The sequence below is a fragment of the Schistocerca gregaria genome, chromosome 3 (assembly GCF_023897955.1).
Source record: "Schistocerca gregaria isolate iqSchGreg1 chromosome 3, iqSchGreg1.2, whole genome shotgun sequence".
NCBI lineage: Eukaryota > Metazoa > Arthropoda > Insecta > Orthoptera > Acrididae > Schistocerca > Schistocerca gregaria.
The window spans coordinates 904515055-904536130 of NC_064922.1; the positions used below are offsets into that span (position 1 = coordinate 904515055).

At 41.9% G+C, this 21076-nt stretch overlaps 2 protein-coding genes and 1 long non-coding RNA gene across 21 annotated transcripts in view; 1 reads left to right on the forward strand and 2 right to left on the reverse strand.

Moving 5' to 3' along the window:
* Positions 1-21076, reverse strand: part of LOC126355227 (longitudinals lacking protein, isoforms A/B/D/L) — a 718131-nt gene that overhangs the window by 600848 nt on the left and 96207 nt on the right. Inside the window, exon 6 of one of the 19 annotated variants that reach the window (XM_050005491.1) lies at positions 7098-9989. The exons of the other annotated variants lie outside the window; for them this stretch is intronic. Within the exon in view, the coding sequence (XP_049861448.1) occupies positions 9712-9989 (278 nt within the window). The 3' untranslated portion in view covers positions 7098-9711. Of the gene's footprint in view, positions 1-7097; positions 9990-21076 lie in introns of those variants that run through there. 19 annotated transcript variants of the gene reach the window in all.
* LOC126355229 (uncharacterized) overlaps positions 1-21076 on the reverse strand; it is a 283576-nt gene that overhangs the window by 198476 nt on the left and 64024 nt on the right. The gene's annotated exons all lie outside the window — the stretch shown is intronic.
* Positions 1-21076, forward strand: part of LOC126355234 (uncharacterized) — a 92371-nt gene that overhangs the window by 19626 nt on the left and 51669 nt on the right. The window contains exon 2 of the long non-coding RNA XR_007565490.1: positions 6773-7022. This is a non-coding gene — a long non-coding RNA (uncharacterized LOC126355234). The remainder of the gene's footprint in view (positions 1-6772; positions 7023-21076) is intronic.

Sequence of the window (21076 nt, forward strand, 5' to 3'; positions counted from 1 at the left end):
CACTTTGTATCTACAAGAAGAAAACATGCACAGACCTGTACCTAAATAATATGAGCCGCCATTATCCACTGCAGAACAATACCATGTGTTTACCACACAGGTGCACAGATCTTGAACCATTGGCAACAATCATCTACAGGATGTATGCAGAGGAAACCTTCTGCAAGATTGGCTACTTCGAGATGCTAATAAAATGTTCTTTGCACTCAAACATGAAGAAGAAGAAGAAGAAAAAGAAGAAGGAGAAGGAGAAATTGTAACAGGAAACCAAATGTCTATCATTCTTACTCTATGTAAGGTTACCCACAGCTAAAACCAACAGGAATCTGGGAAACAACACTTACAAATCATATCCCAACAGTATTACAGTTAAATGAAGTGCTGTAAACCACATGCTGTGTGGAGGATATAAGAAGCATTTGCCTGGGTCAGACAGATGAGTCTGCAGTGGCAGACCACATGTTTAATATATAAAAGTGAAAACTGATGTGCGTTATGCCAATGCGTTTTGTGACAGTCTTCATAGAAGTTGTGGGTATATGAGGGATATCCAGATAGTAACCAACATTTTGAAATAAAAAATTAAAACTAAGGAAAAACCAGACTTCATTGTATACATTTTAAAACTACATCCATAAGCTATTTTTCTACATAATCGCTATTCAAATTGAGGCACTTATCATACCGTGCAGAGTTTTTCAATACTGTCTGTGCAGAAACCTGCACCTGCAATTACAACCACGGGTTTATACTGGTAAGCAGTTAGGCAGCAGTATTGAAGCATTGTGTAGGAAGCCATGCCTTCATTGCTGGGAAGCGATGGTAATAGTTCAGCAGCAAATCTGGGCTATATGTTGGGTGATCAAACAGCTTGCATCCAAAGCCCTGTAGGAGCTCTCTAGTACAATTGGCCTTGTGTGGATGTGCATTGTCATGAAGAAACAAAACTTTTGTACTAAGTTCTCCCTGACACTTGTTTTGTAACACCTGCCTTAACTTTGTCACTGTTTGACAATATTTCACTGAGTTAACTATTGTGCCACGTTCAAGGAAATCAACAAGAATCATTCCCTTAGAGTCCTATACTAACCATGCTGACAGCATCTGCAAATATTTCCTTTGTTTCTTGGGAGAATCTGTGTGTCCCCATTCCATAAACTGCTTTTTTTCTTTCAGAACTGACATGCTTCACACAAGTTTCGTCCCCAGTTATGATATGATCGATAACTTTGTTACCATTTCTCTCATAATCTTTGAGGAATGTTAGAGCTGTAGCCAGTCTTTGTTATTTGTTGCCTTCTGTCTGGATTTTGGGAAACCACTTAGCACAAAATTTGTGGTAACCAAACTTCAATGCCACAATTTCATGTACCAAACTTCATGAAATTTGGGGGAAATGTTGCAAAAGTTTTATAATCATGAAGATTTTCATGAATTTTGGTGTTGACTTTTATGACCAGTTCATCCACGACAAGGCTAGGTCTACATCTGTAGTCCTCATTGTGAACGTTGATATGGCCATTTTTAGAATAAATGCACCACTACTTATGCTTTCACTCATTATTCCTTTTCTGTACACATCACAAAGGTTGTGATAAATTTCAATTGGTTTGCTGTTTCTTGCCAACACAATTCACAAGTAGCAGAATTTTCTATCGCATTGCACATTTTAACATGACACAGAAAGCAAAGTAGCAGTAGCAGAGACACAGACCACAAGCTGCCATTGCTGGATGCGTATTGTGTAAGAAATTTATGTTACCAAGATAGCAGCTGTAGCCCTGCCCACTGAATGGTAGACCAAAATGTCTGTTACTTTCTTGATATCTCTCTTAACTCTCTTATAAATATATGACACAATTGCCAACCGGGATAGAGGTTTTCATCTATGTTCTATGTACGACACTGCATTAGCACTTATCCATCAAAAGTTCCTAACTGAGAGCAAACAGAACGACCAGGCAGCATTAGAACTTACTGATCACTACAGTGAGAGCTTTGAAAATAATGTGTACAAATTTTCTGAACATGCAATAACAATACAGGCAATTTAATTGTCATATTGACACCCTTTACATCATTTAGAAAAGAAATTAGCAGTGTGTTGAAAACTATTATAAAAATGTTGATGAGTTCATTGAGGAATTCTGTAACAAGGCCATTGAGTGAAACAAGTCATTCTGTAGGAGCATGATGAAGGAAGAATCTCTGCTCCTTGTTAGACTTACATTCATTGACACAGCAGCAAACAATATGCTATTTTGCATGACACAAACAATTCAACCTTGCTACACAAAAAACACCACCACAGGCTGGAACACGTTCTTGTGGATGCAGGCAGTTGGCTGATCACTCAGTAATCTCTTGGCTGAGTAAGAGTGGCCTAGTAGCAATAAAAGATAATATCCAATGGGAACCTAATAATTTACTTGAAGAAGATGAATGAGAAACTTTTGAGACAATCTTGTTACTTGTTTGGTAATCCAATAAGATTTCATCTGTGAGATTGGTGTACGTGTCCATCAGCAACTACATCACCATTCTGACACTTTACTCCCCAACAATTACCCCACAGATCTTATTCACAAACAAATATTTGGGCAGTATCACCCTCTGACTAATACATCTCCCATGTACAAAAAAGCTCAGAAACATCCCCCTTGTCATCCAGTAGCACAAAGGCTGTGACTTTAATGGATCAGTCCTTGCAATGCGATCCTCTCTCACCAATACACTCCCTGCACCACCTACTGTCACCTTCAGTCGCCTTCCTAATCTCCTCAACATCATAGTAAAACCGTATGACATTCTTAACCCTTACTCTTACAACAACTTTTCTATCCCTGGAAATGTCCCACTGTGAAACCTATAACACGCATCCACCCACTGCCACATGTTCCATTCCCACTACTAGTAAATCCCACAATATCAAAGGTAAAGAAACTTGCAAAACCACACATGTTGTTTACCAACTAATTTGTGTCCACAGTACAGAATTTTATATAACAATGGCGACCACTAAACTGACTGCACATGGTCTACAGCATGACTCAAGGGAGTGTATGCTATACCACAAAGGCAATTTGAATCCTCCCATCAGACACAAGAACTCCTGAAAAGGGAGCTTGACCTCCAAAACAGCCTAACACCTGCCTGAACTCACTCTCAGTTAATTCATCGCCCCCACTCTTTTTCATTATATTTTTAGGGGTCTGTGCCTCATTCAGCAAAAACAGAACCCTTATAGGATCGATTAGTTGCCCGAGTGTCTATTGGTATGTCTGACTGTGAAGAATCCTTTTTTTTTTTCAGGAAAGGATCGATGAAGAAAGTTGAAATTTATGTCACATGCTAAGGTCTATTGTCCCTTGGAAATGTTAAAACATTAGGCTTCTGCATCACTCCAGTCAAAAGACACAGCTATTTATGTCACATATTTTGATATCTTGCCAGTACCAATATTGGGTCACAGTCATCAATCATTGAAATACTCGATTCCCAGAAAGGGCACATCATGCATGTATGCATGCATGCTCTACCTCTACTCCAAAAGCTAGCATGTTTTCTTTGTTTTTTGTGTGTGTCTGCTGATGACTCAATGCTTCTGATTTTCAGTGAGTGGTCTCCTTTCCTCCAAAGTATTTACATTCTGCCAGAACTTTCCTACAAAATAATCATATTGTGCATGATTTAGAAGTGTGATTCAATAAAATCCAGAAACTGATTTGATTCTGCAAAATCAATCACGTGAGAATAGCACTGTGTGTTTACTAAAACACCATAATGAACCATACTGGTCATTTGAATATTTATTTGAGAATAATGACACAAAATATGTAGCATATCTAAAATTTGCGTTGTTGTATACACACTGAAAATGTACATAGAAATCTATTTGTGTCCTTTTTTAAGTTGATAAAAGTATGAGAAGCAAGCTTTGTTCAAAACTCATAGCCATTAAATACCTAGTCACAAGTCGAAATTGTGCCTTACATATATTAATTTTTAGGTGCCATTTCCAAGTATCATTTTCAAAAACAGTCAGCAGAGTTTGAAGTACTGTTTTATCCCTCTAATATTTATTTTCATGGTGTAGTGTAGACCGAATGAAAAAGTTACAAAGCAAGTTTGAAGAACAAAGTGTGGTGTCACCACCAGACACCACACTTGCTAGGTGGTAGCCTTTAAATCGGCCGCGGTCCGTTAGTATACGTCGGACCCGCGTGTCGCCACTCTCAGTGACTGCAGACCGAGTGCCGCCACACGGCAGGTCTAGAGAGACTTCCTAGCACTCGCCCCAGTTGTACAGCCGACTTTGCTAGCGATGGTTCACTGACTACTATGCTCTCATTTGCCGAGACGATAGTTAGCATAGCCTTCAGCTACGTAATTTGCTACGACCTAGCAAGGCGCCAGTATCCGTACTTTTGATATTGTGAATCATGTACCATAAAGAGTGACGTTCTCTGTTAATGGATTAAAGTTAAGTATTCCACCAGCTACGTCCGTTTTTCTCAATTCTAATTCCCTTGTAATGTTCCAGACCTCACGCCAGCCTGCGTGAGCTGAGACGCATGCATTTCGGCCTCCTTTAACCATACGGTTGGCTCTCCTGCCAACCACAACACAAAGTATCAACATTTTAGTCTTTTTCATTGTTTGAAAGCGAGATATGAAATGGGATCCTGATCCCTTTTACTTAAAAATCTTGTCAGATGAAAACACAGTAATATGCATTACTATTGATGAAAAGATTAAACCAACAGTGAACAGCCACTTTACATCAAGAAATCATTAGTTATAGTTTAAATAAATACAAACAGTGTATAAACTGGTAAGTTGCAGATGTTCATATCACTATCACTACTGTTACTATGCAGTCAGAGTTCCTCCCAATAAACAAACAAATAATAAACAATTTATAGTATAAAATTTCACATTTCTTGCAAATTGTGTCAGTGATAGTAATACATTTGGTTTTGAAGGAATATTTTATACTATTTACTGCACAAATGAACAAAATGCTGAAAATTTCATTCATTTATCTCACGATACATGTACAGTTGTATCCTAGACACGTTTCTGGCTGACAGACCATGGGGAACAGTCAACGGATGATGCATCTTAGTATACCTTACAAACTAGTTCAGAACTCCAATTGCCAGAACTTCCCTCCCACATTGCTTAAACCAATAACTCAGGTTCTGTTAACAGTTTCTTTATAGTTCAAGAATATGAAAATCTATATTTAACATTACAACTCATGATGACAAGAAGCAAGGTCAATATAACCCAGAGATGAGAAGTTGATAATACATGTGGATCGCCTCCAAAAATTTTTGCCTAACAAAAGTGATATTGTCTTTTACAGTGTTTGGCCCACAATGTAGTAAGGTCTGCCATTCTGGCTCATGCAGTTTCCTCACAGAAAGTGGGCAAATTATCACATGAACTAGTGAAACCAAGTTACAGAAACTGCTAAATGATATGCTGGAGCATGCCCTTCTGAGCTTTTCAAACGAATCAGGCAGAAGTAGACAAAGAAATATGTGTTTGAAATTTGCCACTACAGCCATGCTCCTGCACATTGGACAGTTAAGAAACATGTATTTTATACATTTTGGCATTACTTAATGGCCTATACCATGTCATAAGTAACTTCTTTCTCTTATCAAAAGCAAAAGGAAGCATGTGAAGAATTCTAAGTGGCTGTATCTCTTTACATAGTATTAACCAGTCTTCTCCAGAAAGAATATTTGAGTTTTCACTGAATGGTTTGAGAGGAAGCTGTGGTACACACAACTTAGAAAAGAATAACTTTGAAAAGATAGTTCATTTTTAAGAAAGGCAACCATATACATTACTTTCTCCAAACTTTATGAATGACTCCTGCAGAACATTATGGCATAATTTCTTCTTCACGTAAATTTAACTACCAAAACATATCTAAAAACAAAGATGCTGTAACTTACCAAATGAAAGCTTTGGTATGTTGATAAATTCAATAAACACACAAATACACACATAAATTTCAAGCTTTCGCAACCCAAGGTTGCTTCATCAGGAAAGAGGGAAGGAGAGGGAAACACGGAAGTATGTGGGTTTTAAGGGAGAGGGTAAGAAGACTTACCTTAGGGAAAAAAAAGGACAGGTATACACTCGCACACACACACACACACACACACACACACACACACACACACACACACACACACACACACATCCATCCGCACATATACAGACACAGGCAAACATATGTAAATGCAAAGAGGTTGGGCAGAGATGTCAGTCGAGGCGGAAGTACAGAGGCAAAGATGTTGTTGAATGACAAGTGAGGTATGACCGGCGGCAACTAGAAATTAGGCTTACCCACCAGGCCTCAACCTCCGCTAATTTCTAGTTGCCGCCGATTGTACCTCACCTGTCATTTAACATCTTTGCCTCTGTCTTCTGCCTTGACTGACATCTCTGCCCAACCTCTTTGCATTTACAAATGTGTGCCTGTGTCTGTATATGTATGGATGTGTGTGTGTGTGTGTGTGTGTGTGTGTGTGTGTGTGTGTGCGCGCGCGCGAGTGTATACCTGTCCTTTTTCCCCCCTAAGATAAGTCTTTCCGCTCCCGGGATTGGAATGACTCTTTACCCTCTCCTTCCCTCTTTCCTGATGAAGGAACCTTGGGTTGCGAAAGCTTGAAATATAATTATTAAAACAGTTGGTTTAGGTTTTAGTGAACTGCCAAGAGCAAAATGTAACCTCTTTTTAATTTTACAGGTACTAGAAATTCAATTGCTTGCAATGTGGATGGACTGGCCACGGTGGTCTTGGGAAATATGAACTACTAGCATTATTTTACATGTGAAGCTAATTTCTGCAGAAAAGACTCTTAAGTTATATGAAGTCTTTTTCATACATTTCTCAGAATGTTTACATTGCTCAGCTGAAAGCATAATATCCAAAGGCACAACTATATCAAGTGCACTGATTGGCAAGATGTCAAAACAACAGCTCCATTCAAAAATTGGTAAGTCTTTGTAAAATTGTGTTACAGGAGCCAACATAGTTACACAAAGAAAATGAAACCTCAGATAAGATTTTCCATCTCCAAATACCTCTTTTATTTCATATCAATGTGTTTCAGTTTATCACAATTATTATTGGTGAATGTGAGGGTACAAATGACAGTTCCATTTACAACTACAGTAATTTCAAATAAAAATTTATTTAGAAACACAATTTCAATAATCACATTAAATTTAAAGGAAAATTTCAATTATACTTGAGTGACAAACAAGATAGGAACACATTTTTGCGAAATATTTCGGTTTCTAGTTTGATACTACAAAGACATTGTCAAGAAACAAAACAAAGATCAATTCACAAGTTAAATACACAGTTTTAGAATAATCACACATTAGTGTAATCATTCTTAAGGATTGTATTGTTTCCCCTAGTAGTTATCAAAGAATTTATTAATAACAGAACACAATATATTGCAAGTCGGAGTAGTACCATTCAGAGACATTTCACTGTGCATGGTATACATCTTCGTCTTTCAGTTACAGGAGAGCATTTTTAATCCAGTGGCAGAGAGAGCACATGAAAACCAAAAGAACCATCCCAGAGGATTTAATCAATAATGAATAGTTTGGATGACTCCTGTCATACATAGTAAGTACATGAGGTACTACTTCCCTGAAAGCCAGGTGATGCATTGATAGGTGAAAAGATAGTGAATGCAATAAATTCTATTGATGAAGAGGTCTCGTGTTTCTCATCAGGTGGCAGTGTTAAAATAATGCAACATTTCAAAGAGTGTTATATAAAGTGACTTTGCCATAAGAAGATTAGTACTGCATGAATACGAGCTGCAGCACTTCAACACTATCATTTGGCTCGAAACTCATGAGTTTTCATCACTAGCATACACCAAGAATGTCTACATTCACATAATAAATTCTGGGACAGTTTTATGTCATATGTTAGTGTGGATGCTTCCAAGTACTGTGGCACCTGTGATAAGTAATGTATTTGGTGCCCCCACTATCCCTTTGCCAAGAAACCCCCTGTCATCCAATCTTAGCCTCACACCATAAAAATAATTATATATTGTAATATAATGTTGTTTAAATAATTCATAGCTGAGGGTTCAGGCAGAGGACTTGGGTTAAGTTTCCAGTACCATTAGAGATTTTTTTCTCGGTGGAAGGACTGGAATGGAGTGCCCAATTGAGGAGCATCTTGAATGAAAAACAGTTTCTTTAAGGTTTGGAGAGGTAACAATGGCTAAGAGAACATTCTCCTAACCTTACACACCTTCCACGCTGCATTCAAATGGAGGATGACACAGTGGCTGATAGCCACTGAACTGCTCACCAGAGCCAGGATGCTAAGTCAGTATGGACCCATAATCCAACAATTATAATCTTTGAGAAGCTTGTTTAGTAACAGTTTGTGAGACTTCAATGTAGAAAAAGGCTGATGTGTGTCACTGCTGAGCAGGTTGCTCATTTCTCAGCTGTGCACAGTCTCCAGACTGATTCTTCTGTAACACAGTAGTCAGGAGATGAAATGGCTAACAGTGTTAATCAAGAGAAAAATTACATTTGTTGAACTTCTGTACTTTTACCCAATATTAGGTACCCTTCCGAATTTTGGCACGTCAAGTGGCTGTCTAGTTTTGCCACACAGAAGGACCAGTTGTACAGATGAGGACAGAGGCCATGGAGGGTGGAAGTTCGGCAGAGAATAGGAAGAGGCAGAAGAATGAGAAGGGCCAGGAGGAGGAGAAGAAAAGCTGAAAGCAAGAATCAAAGGCAACAAGACGAGTGAAAGTGGGGTACAGGATAAAGATATAGAGGCAGAGGGGAAAGCTAGTCGAAGAAGAAAGAAATGGAGGGGAAAGCTAGGAGAAAAGTAAAGAAATCAGTGGAAGAAAGTAGGAGAATAGAAAAAAAAGGCCGAGGAGAAAAGGGGATGGGCTGAAGAGGATAAGGCAGAGTAGGAAAATAGCGGGGAGTAGGAGCGGATGGAGCAGAGTAGGAAAGTGTGGAAAAGGGGGGAGGGAGGGGGAGAGTAGGAAAGAATGGGGCAGAATAGGAATGGAGGATGAAAAGAAGGATGGCACAGGGCAAAGAATAAAAGTAGTGGGAAGAGAAGCATGAATGTGAGTCTCAAGATTTGATGTAATGTCACAACACACAACTTAAAGAAGTAAACAACTTCAGGTTGTAGTTGAGGAGTCAATTTAAACCAAGTTGAATTAGAAAAGAAAGAAAGATATGGATACTGGTGCAATGACACTCAGCACACACAGAACATAGGAGCAATGCACATATTAAATTGCAGTTATGAAGGGCCTTGGAAGAATTAAGAAGTGGAGTTTGTCAGTTAGTTCTCCTTTTCCCACTTTCCCACTTTTATGTGGTAGAAAGAAACAATTCTATCACTGTTAACATTTATCACATATGATAATGCAGCACAAATTGCTTCACTTTTGATTAGGTAATTGCACCTACCTTCCATAAGGGGCAGATAACGCAAGTGATATTAATAGAAATATGTATATGGAAGGTAAATAAGCATTAATAAGCTCTCAGCAGCAACTACTGAGCTTTTCAGCTTATGGTGCACATCTTCACATGCAAATTCCATTTCTGAATACAAGAAAGTAGAACAGAACAACATTTTTGAACAAACAAAATAATAATTTGTCATTGGACTTGAGACAGAGTATTCTTCTTCTTTTGGAGACATCTTTTGTTTTGAAACCATATTGATACAACTTTCACACTTAAACCTGTCATTTCAGCAATACGTAATTTCTCTTGTGAATTAGGCCGTGGATTATTACTGAAGCTATTCCACAGAACAGCAAGTTGTTGCTCTTTCAATGTTGTTCTTACTCTGCACTTAAGCCTCTGAGAGGACACATCAGAAGAATTCCTTGCTTCTACATTAAATTCGTCCCTCTGAGCAGTAGTATCCTTTCCTAAGGGGAAAGAAGTAAAAATGACATCAGTAACAGAAAGCCATTTATTGTAAAATCTTGTGAATGTCACTTAATAATATGAACTATTTATGGAAGACTTTCTCTCCATACATGAGATTGTGAGGCACTTTGCTAACTGTAACTCATTATGGCAACAATGACATCAGTAAAGTCAATGGCATCAGCAAAATCAATGACCATAAATTCATCTCATAAGATACTCAAAGTAATTATTTAAAATGACACCCAGAGGAATACTGTCAATAACTAATACTGAATTATTCACAGCTATATGTATACTTAACCTCTTAAATTTATGTAACAGATATCCCTATATATTATCATTTTTCATTTGGTGACTGGTGCTTTCTGTCAAGAGTTACAATTAATGTTTCAGCTTCCAAAGCTTTCCTTCACCCTTTACACACTGAATAGTCAAGGAAGATTAAATTAAATAAACAAGCAGCTGAATACCTGCCTCTTGATTAAACAATGGAAAATCCAGGATGGAATGTAACAATACCAGAGAAGGAAAGTTGCTACTCACCATATAGTGGAAATGCTGAGTCGCGATATGCACAACAAAAAGATTCAAACAATTATAGCTTTTGGCCATTAAGGCCTTTGTCAGCAGTAAACACACACACACACACACACACACACAAATGCAACTTTGACACACGTCTGCAGTCTCAGAGAACTGCAACCACACTGTGAGCAGCAGCACCAGTGCATGATGGGAGTGGTGACTGGGTGGGGGTAATGAGGAGGCTGGGGTGGGGAGGGGGAGGGATAGTATGGTGGTGTGGCAGACAGTGAAGTGTTGCAGTTTACACAGAGGACAGGATGAGACTGGGTGTGGCAGTGAAATGACAGTTGTGCAATGCTGGAATGGGAACAGGGAGGTGGCTGGATGGGTGAGGACAGTGACTAATGAAGGTTGAAGCCAGAAGGGTTACGGGAACATAGGATGTAGTGCAGGGAAAGTTCCCACCTGCGCAATTCAGAAAAGCTGGTGTTGGTGGGAAGCATCCACATGGCACAGGCTGTGAAGCAGTCATTGAGATGAGGGATATCATTATAGCAGCATGTTCAGCAACAGGGAGGTCCACTTGTTTTTTGGCCACAGTTTGCCGGTGGCCATTCATGTGGACAGACAGCTTGTTGGTTTCATGCCTACATAGAATGCAGCACAGTGGTTGCAGCTTAACTCGTAAATCACATGACTTTGATGGATAGATGATGTTAGTGACCGGACTTGAGTAGGTGGTGGTAAGAGGATGTATGGGACAGATCTTGCATCTAGCTCTATTACAGGGGTATGAGCCATGAGGAAAGGGATTGGGAGCAGGGGTTGTGTAAGGATGGACGAGTATATTGCGTAGGTTTGGTGGACAGTGGAATACCACGGTAGGAGGGGTGGAAAGGATAGTGGGCAGGACGTTTCTTGGAGAATGTAATTCAGCTGCCCCAGTCCTACAGTGGAAACACTTATTCGCCACCAACCAAACCAATCAGACTCAACCAAAGATCAATACTGAACCTTGCCTAACTCAGTTCACTCCTCCATCCAACCATGATCCACACCCACTGCCTCCAAACCACCCCCTGTTAACTTTCCAGAATTTCTTAACTTCGAACCTTGCCTCACCATCATTCCCCAAATCCCTCAACATGCAAACTAACCTTACATCAGCAGAAAGAACTGCAGTCCACCATCTAAAAACTGATCCTGACCTTATAATACCACCTGCAGACAAAGGCTCCACCACCGTTGTTTTGAACCACAGGGATTACGTGAAAGAAGAACTCCGTCAGCTGCCAGATACTTCCACCTACAAACCATGCCACAATGATCCCATTCCAGTAATCCAGCAGGATCTCCAGTGATTAGTCAAATCCTTAGGCCCATCACAGAATCTCTCTGCAGAGTCCATTTCTCTACTTATCCCTACCACTCCCCACACTCCCACCTTCTACATGCTTTCTAAAGTCCATAAACTCAACCACCCAGGACGCCTCATTGTGGCTGGTTACTGTGCCCCCATTGAGAGGACCTCTGCTCTCGTAGACCAACACCTTCAATCTATTACCCGGAACATAACCTTCTATATAAAAGATACAAACTGTGGTATACACCACTTCTAACAAACACCGTACAACGCGCTCCAGTACGCGGCCGCCAAATACATCACTGGCCGTACTTCTCTGGGCGGCTCGCTGCTTTCATCGCTGGCCATCTTCACACGCACGCTCCCTTACGTGGCCGAGAAATACATCCCTGGCCGCACTTCTCCGGGTGGCTCGCTGCTTTCATCGCTGGCCATCTTCACATGCACGCTCCCTTACATGGCCGAGAAATACATCCCTGGCCGCACTTCTACGGGCGGCTCGCAGCTACCATTGCTGGCTGCCTTCGCGCGCGCGAGTTTGTCAGAACACAGCAATTGGCTACGCCAGGAAACATTGCGATTGGTTTTCCCTGGAAAACAGCGACCCCAGACGAAGGCTCCATTAACTAGCAAGCCTTATATAAACCCGGCTGCCACTGCAAACGACAGTTCGGAAGTGCAGTACGCCGTGTTAAAGCTGCTTGGGGATGACTCGCCGCACCACTCGAGGTTACCTGGCTGCTCGGCGGAAATCTTGCGACTTCACTTGGAGAGACTGAACTTCACTGGACTTAGGAATAATTACGGGACGTGCACCCTACCATTCACATTTGGACATTGGTATAACCAAACTTTAATTATGCATTACTTCTGAGTGTGAGCCTGGGTAGATGCTTGGCTAACATTATTGTTAAAAAGTGATTGAATAAACCAGACTGAAGAGGTTATTGTGTTATTCCTGGTTATAACACAAGCCATTTCCTCAACCGAATCTCCAGAGTTCCTCTCCCTTTACCACACGACACCTCCTTCCTAGTCTTCATGACCAACTATATCCTCACCCACAATTACTTCTCCTTTGAAGACATTACCTACAAACAAATCCGCAGTATGGCTATGAGCGGCTGCATGGCATCATCCTGTGCTAACCTACTCCATGGGCCATCTAGAGAAATCCTTCCTAAAAACCCAGAATCCTAAACCACTCATCTGGTTCAGATTAATTGGTGACATCTTTGCTGTCTGGATTGAAGGTGAGGACACCTTATTCACATTCCTCCAGAACCTCAACAACTTCTCCCCCAGAATGAGATTTTCACTCTGCAGCAGAGTGTGCGCTGATATGAAACTTCCTGGCAGATTGAAACTGTGTGCCCGACCGAGACTCGAACTCGGGACCTTTGCCTTTCGCGGGCAAGTGCTCTACCATCTGAGCTGCCGAAGCACGACTCACGTCCGGTACTCACAGCTTTACTTCTGCCAGTATCCGTCTCCTACCTTCCAAACTTTACAGAAGCTCTCCTGCGAACCTTGCAGACCTAGCACTCCTGAAAGAAAGGATATTGCGGACACATGGCTTAGCCACAGCCTGGGGGATGTTTCCAGAATGAGATTTTCACTCTGTAGCAGAGTGTGCGCTGATATGAAACTTCCTGGCAGATTAAAACTGTGTGCCCGACAGAGACTCGAACTCGGGACCTTTGCCTTTCGCGGGCAAGTGCTCTACCATCTGAGCTACCGAAGCACGACTCATGCCCGGTACTCACAGCTTTACTTCTGCCAGTATCTGTCTCCTACGTTCCAAACTTTACAGAAGCTCTCCTGCGAACCTTGCAGAACTAGCACTCCTGAAAGAAAGGATATTGCAGAGACATGGCTTAGCCACAGCCTGGGGAATGTTTCCAGAATGAGATTTTCACTCTGCAGTGGAGTGTGCGCTGTTATGAAACTTCCTGGCAGATTAAAACTGTGTGCCCAACTGAGACTCGAACTCGGAACCTATGTATGATAATACTTAGCGAAGAATTTCTTTCAGGAGTGCTAGTTCTGCAAGGTTCGCAGGAGAGCTTCTGTAAAGTTTGGAACGTAGGAGACGGATACTGGCAGAAGTAAAGCTGTGAGTACTGGGTGTGAGTCGTGCTTCGGTAGCTCAGATGGTAGAGCACTTGCCCGTGAAAGGCAAAGGTCCCGTGTTCGAGTCTCGGTCGGGCACACAGTTTTAATCTGCCAGGAAGTTTCAACTTCTCCCCCATTTGCTGTACCTGTTCCTACTCAACCCAACAAGCCACCACCATAGATGTTGACCTCCACCTCTGAGATGGCTACATCAGTACCTCCATGCATATCAAACCTACTAACCACCAGCAATATCTCCACTTCGACAGGTGCCACCCATTCCATACCAAGAAGTTCCTTACTTACAGCTTAGCCAACCGTGATCGTCACATCTGCAGTGACGAGCAGTCCCTCTCAAAATATACCAAGAGTCTCACTGAAGCCTTCACTGACCATAATTATCCTCCTATTCTTGTACAAAAACAAATCTCCCATGCCTTATCTTTCCAGTCTTCCACCACATCCTGAAGTCCCACAGTCCGGCTACAGAGGAGCATTCCCCTCGTAACTCAGTACCATCCAGGACTGGAGCAACTGAATTACATTCTCTGCCAAGGTTTCGATTACCTCTCGTCGTGCCCTGAAATGAGGAATGTCCTACCCACTATCTTTCCCACTCCTCCTACCGTAGTATTCCGCCGTCCACCGAACCTACACAATATACTCATCCATCCTTACACAACCCCTGCTCCCAATTCCTTACCTCATGGCTCATACCCCTCTAATAGACCTAGATGCAAGAACTGTACTATACATCCTCCTACCACCACCTACTCCAGTCCGGTCACTAACATTACCTATCTCATCAAAGGCAGGGCTACCTGTGAAACTAGTCATGTGATTTACAAGCTAACCTGCAACCACTGTGCTGCATTCTACGTAGGCATGACAACCAACAAGCTGTCTGTCCGCATGAACAGCCACCGGCAAACTGCGACCAAAAAACAAGTGCACCATCCTGTTGTTGAACACGTTGCTAAACATGATATCCTTCATCTCAATGACTGCTTCATGGTCTGTGTCATATGGATCCTTCCTACCAACACCAGCTTTTCTGAATTGCGCAAGTGGGAACTTTCCCTGCAATACATCCTATGTTCCCGTAACCCTCCTGGCCTCAACCTTCATTAGTCACTGTCCTCACTTGTCCAGCCCCCTCCTTGTTCCCATTCCAGCACTACACAGCAGACATTTCACCGCCACACCCAGTCTTTTGATTTCTTTTTATTTCTCTCCTTTCCACTACTTGCCCCCTCCCCCCTCCACACCTTCTCTCCTGCCCTCCGTCTAAACTGCAACACTTCACTGTCCGCCACTCCCACCGTACTATCCCTCCCATCCCCACCCCAGCCTCCTCCTTACCCCGACCCAGTCACCACTCCCATCATGCACTGGTGCTGCTGCTCGCAGTTTAGTTTCAGTCCTCTGAGACTGCAGATGTGTGTGCAAGTTGCATTTGTGTGAGTGTTTGTGAGCATGGGTGTATGTGTGTCTACTGCTGACAAAGGCCTTAATGGCTGAAAGCTATAATTGTGTGAATCTCTTTATTGTGCCTATCGAGACTCAGCATCTCTGCTATATGGTGAGTAGAAACTTTCTTCCTCTGGTATTATTGCCTCTTGATTAACTGTCACTCAAGCAAACATACACACCAACAGACATATCAGGTATCTGATAAGAAATTACATTTCTGTTATGCAAATTTTCAAACGAGTTATTCATCTTTCCATGTGATACATCTTTCTCTGTTGACAGTCAAGATCAGGTAATTTATATATGTATGACCTTAAAAAAATCCAACTGCTGCAAAACTTGACTGTAAAGCTAATGTTCTAATAAGCATAACATTGTTTCTCATTACATATCTCAGAAAGATCCTGAAAATGCTTACTTACATTCAGTATACTCAAATCACTGCAACAAACTTAAAAACTGAAATTGAAATCAAATGAAAGCACTTTTACTTCTCGGACACAATAAACAAACACAAATGCTGGCTTTTGGCTTTATCCAACTTAGGAGGAGATATACTAAGACAAGATGAAAAGGAAATCAACAATGAAATATTCAAATGAAAGATATACAAAAAATCAGACAATAGAACTAGCAGACACATAAGAAATAAGGGTAAACCAACTGAGTCTGAAGTATATATAACACACAAAAAGTTGTTAGCAACAATAAAAAAATGAAATGGGAAAGCAGGAAAAGTACACAAAAGGGAAAAAATGATAACTGTGTAAAGGAGATGGAATGAGTGCAAAATAAATGAGAGCAAGAGAGAAAAAGAGAGAGAGAGAGAGAGAGAGAGAGAGAGAGAGAGAGAGAGAGAGAGAGAGAGAGAGAAATGGGGAAAAAAGGCAAAAAGCAGGGAGAGCAAAAGACAGCAGACAATAAGAGATTAAATTAATCATTTTGATACATTGTTATTGAGGAATATGGACACTCATTTTTGCCTCACTCCATTTGTGAGTGGAACACGAAAGGGTATGGCTCGCAGTGATAAAAGGTACTCTCCACCATTTACTGTATGGTGGCTTGCAGAGCATGTGCTTTTACTCCATTGAAGAATATTTAAATTTAAGAAATGTGTTATATACAGGGTGTTTCAAAAATGACCGGTATATTTGAAATGGCAATACAAACTAAACGAGCAGCGATAGAAATACACCGTTTGTTGCAATATGCTTGGGACAACAGTACATTTTCAGGCAGACAAACTTTCGAAATTACAGTAGATACAATTGTCAACAACAGATGGCGCTGCGGTCTGGGAAACTCTATAGTACGATATTTTCCACATATCCACCATGCGTAGCAGTAATATGGCGTAGTCTCTGAATGAAATTACCCGAAACCTTTGACAACGTGTCTGGCGGAATGGCTTCACATGCAGATGAGATGGACTGCTTCAGCTGTTCAATTGTTTCTGGTTTCTGGCGGTACACCTGGTCTTTCAAGTGTCCCCACAGAAAGAAGTCACAGGGGTTCATGTCTGGCGAATAGGGAGGCCAATCCACGCCGCCTCCTGTATGTTTCGGATAGCCCAAAGCAATCACACGATCATCGAAATATTCATTCAGGAAATTAAAGACGTCGGCTGTGCGATGTGGCTGGGCACCATCTTGCATTAACCACGAGGTGTTCGCAGTGTCATCTAAGGCAGTTTGTACCGCCACAACTTCATGAAGAATGTCCAAGTAGCATGATGCAGTAATCGTTTTGGATCTGAAAAATGGGCCAATGATTCCTTTGGAAGAAATGGCGGCCCAGAACAGTACTGTTTGCGGATGCAGGGACGATGGGACTGCAACATGGGGCTTTTCGGTTCTCCATATGCGCCAGTTCTGTTTATTGACGAAGCCGTCCAGGTAAAAATAAGCTTCGTCAGTAAACCAAATGCTGCCCACATGCATATCGCCGTCATCAATCCTGTGCACTATATCGCTAGCGAATGTCTCTCGTGCAGCAATGGTAGCGGCGCTGAGGGGTTGTCGCGTTTGAATTTTGTATGGATAGAGGTGCAAACTCTGGCGCATGAGACGATACGTGGACGTTGGTGTCATTTGGACCGCAGCTGCAACGCGGCGAACGGAAACTCGAGGCCGCTGTTGGATCACCTGCTGCACTAGCTGCGCATTGCCCTCTGTGGTTGCCGTACGCGGTCGCCCTACCTTTCCAGCACGTTCATCCGTCATGTTCCCAGTCCGTTGAAATTTTTCAAACAGATCCTTCATTGCATCGCTTTTCGGTCCTTTGGTTAGATTAAACCTCCGTTGAAAACTTCGTCTTGTTGCAACAACACTGTGTTCTAGGCGGTGGAATTCCAACACCAGAAAAATCCTCTGTTCTAAGGAATAAACCATGTTGTCCACAGCACACTTGCACGTTGTGAACAGCACACGCTTACAGCAGAAAGACGACGTACAGAATGGCGCACCCACAGACTGCGTTGTCTTCTATATCTTTCACATCACTTGCAGCGCCATCTGTTGTTGAAAATTGTAACTCCTGTAATTTCGAAAGTTTGTCTGCCTGAAAATGAACTGTTGTCCCAAGCATATTGCAACAAACGGTGTATTTCTATCGCTGCTCGTTTAGTTTTTATTGCCGTTTCAAATATACCGGTCATTTTTGAAACACCCTGTAAATACTTACTTACGTGTAAAGTGTATTATTGTAAGCTTACATATGTATGCCTTTAAATTACTTTCAGCCTGTATATTTATAACTTGACTTGTCCAATGTCTTGTGCATAAGCTGCTATGTAAACAACAGGACCAATAAAATACAATCTACAATCTACAATGTATGTACGAGGGTCACTCCATAAGAAATGCACACTATTTTTTTTTTTAAATCCATCTTTTATTCTACATCTTTGAAAGTTTTCAGTGTGTAGATACATCCTTTAGGAACAATATTTTCATTTTTCCACATAATTTCCATCCCTCTCAACTGCCTTACGCTATCTTGGAACCAGCACCTGTATACCCGTACAGTAAAATTCTGGACCAACCTGTTGGAGCCACTGTTTGGCAGCGTACACAAGGGAGTCATCATCTTCAAACCTTTTTCCATGAAGAGAGTCTTTCAGTTTCCCAAAGAGATGATAGTCACATGGAGCCAGGTCAGGACTGTAAGGCGGGTGTTTCAGTGTTGTCCATACGAGTTTTGTGATCGCTTCCATGGTTTTTTTGACTGACATGTGGCCATGCATTGTCGTCCAACAGCAAAACATCCTGCTTTTACTGATGTGGTCAAACACAACTCAGTCGAGCTTGAAGTGTCTTCAGTGTCATCACATATGCATCAGAATTTATGGTGTTTCCACTTAGCATGATATCACAAGCAAGAGTCCTTCAGAATCGAAAAACACCGTAGCCATAACTTTTCCAGCAGAAGGTGTGGTTTTGAATTTTTTTTTTCTTGGGTAAATTTGCATGATGTCACTTCACTGATTGCCTCTTTGTCTCTCGTGAAAAATGATGGAGCCACGTTTCATCACCTGTCACAATTCTTCCAAGAAATTCACCTCCACCATTCTCGTAGTGTTCCAAAAGTTCGCTGCATACCGTTTTTCTTGTTTCTTTGTGAGCCACTGTCAACATCCTGGGGACCCACCTGGCACAAACCCTTTTTAACTCCTACACTTTCAGTATTCTGCAAACACTTCCTTCCCCTATCCCAACGTAGCGTGTGAATTCGTTCACTGTGATGCGTCTGTCAGCAGTCACTAATTCGTTAACTCTCTGCACATTGTCTGGAGTGTGTGCAGTACGAGGCCTGCCGCTGCGAGGACAATCCTCAATATTGCTATGCCCGCTTTCATCACGTAACCTGCTTGCCCACCGACTAACTATACTGCAACCGACAGCAGCATCTCCAAACACCTTTTTCAACCTCTAGTGGATGTTTTCCACAGTCTCGTTTTCACAGCACAGCTTGAAGACATGCTGTGATGGTGCCACTCACGGGAACAGGTTGAACTAAGTTTGAAAAAAAGCAGGAAGGATGTATCTACACACTGTAAAACTTTCACACATGCAGAATAAAAACTGTATTTTTACAAAAATAGTGTGCATTTCTTTTGGGGTGACCCTCGTATATGTAAAAAGAGTAAATAATAACATGGTGCTGAGGGAAAGTGTGTCATGATAGGTAGTCACATGGACTGTGACAATTGAAAGGCTTGAGGAAGGCCACAGAATCTATCCAGGATGTTACCGTATTATGAAAAGGATAGATTGCTACTCACCATGTAAAGGCGATTATGAGCCACAGACAACCGCAATGAAAAGACTGCTAAACAAGTAAGATTTCAGCCAAAAGGCCGTCCTCTGAAGTAGACAACACACACCCATGACCACTGTCTCTGGCCTCCGAGACCAGACTTCAAACAATTGTGCGTGATGGGAGAAGCAAAATGGGTGGTGGGGGTATGGAGGAGGCTGGGGTGGGGGAAGGGAGGGATAGCAGAGCAGGGCTGGAGACAGTCAAGTGTCGCTTGTGGAAGAATACAGGGAAGTGGTGCAGTGCACGTAGGGCAGTTAGGTATAGTTGAGAGGTTAAATGGAGTGCAAGGGCAGGAGGGCAGGGAGGGGTGAGGGGTGGAGGGTTGATGACAAGAGAAGTAAAAACAAAACACCCCAGGTTTGTTGGTGGACTAAAAGGCTGTATAGTGCTTGAATGTGAAAAGAGCAGGTGGCCAGGGGTTTATGAGAACATATGATATATTGCACAGGGAGTTCCCACCTATGTAATTTAGAAAAGTTGGTGCTGGTAGGAAGGATCCAGATAGCACATACATGTGAAGAACGTTTGTTGGGCAGCAAGCTCAGCAACTTGGTGGTCCAGCTGTTTCTTGGCCACAGTTTGTCAATGGCCATTCAGGTAGAGAGACAGCTTCTTGGTTGCCATACCCACATAGAAGGCAGTACAGTCGTTACAGGTTAGCATTTAGATCACATCACTGCTTTAACAGGTAGCCTTGCCTTTGATGGGGTACAAGATGCCAGAGACAGGACTGGAGTAGGTCGGGGTGGGAGGATATGTGGGACAGGTCTTGTATCTAGGTCTATTATAAGACTGTGAACTGTGAGGCAAGGGGTTGGGAGCAGGGGTGGAGTAAGGATGGACAAGATTACTCTTTAGGTGCAATGGGTGGTGGAATACCACTCTGTGAGGGGTGGGAAGGATAATTGGTAGGACATTTCTCATCTCAGGGCACAACAAGAGATAGTAGAAACCCTGACGGAGAAAGTGATTCAGTTGTTCCAGTCTTTGGTGGTACTGAGTCACAAGAGGAATTCTCCTTTGTGGCTGGATGGTGGGACTTTTGGAGGTGGTGTTTGACTCAAGAAATAAGGCATGGGAGATTAGTTTCTGTATAAGGCTGAAGGGGTAATTTTGTTCTGTGAATGCCTCTGTGAGACCCTTGGTATATTTCAAGAGGACTGTTCATCACTATAGATGCAACAGATACAGGTGGCTAGGTTGTAGGGAAGGAACTTATTGGTAAGGAATGCGTAGCAGCTGTCAAAATGGAAGTATTGCTGGTGGTTGGTAGATCTGATATGG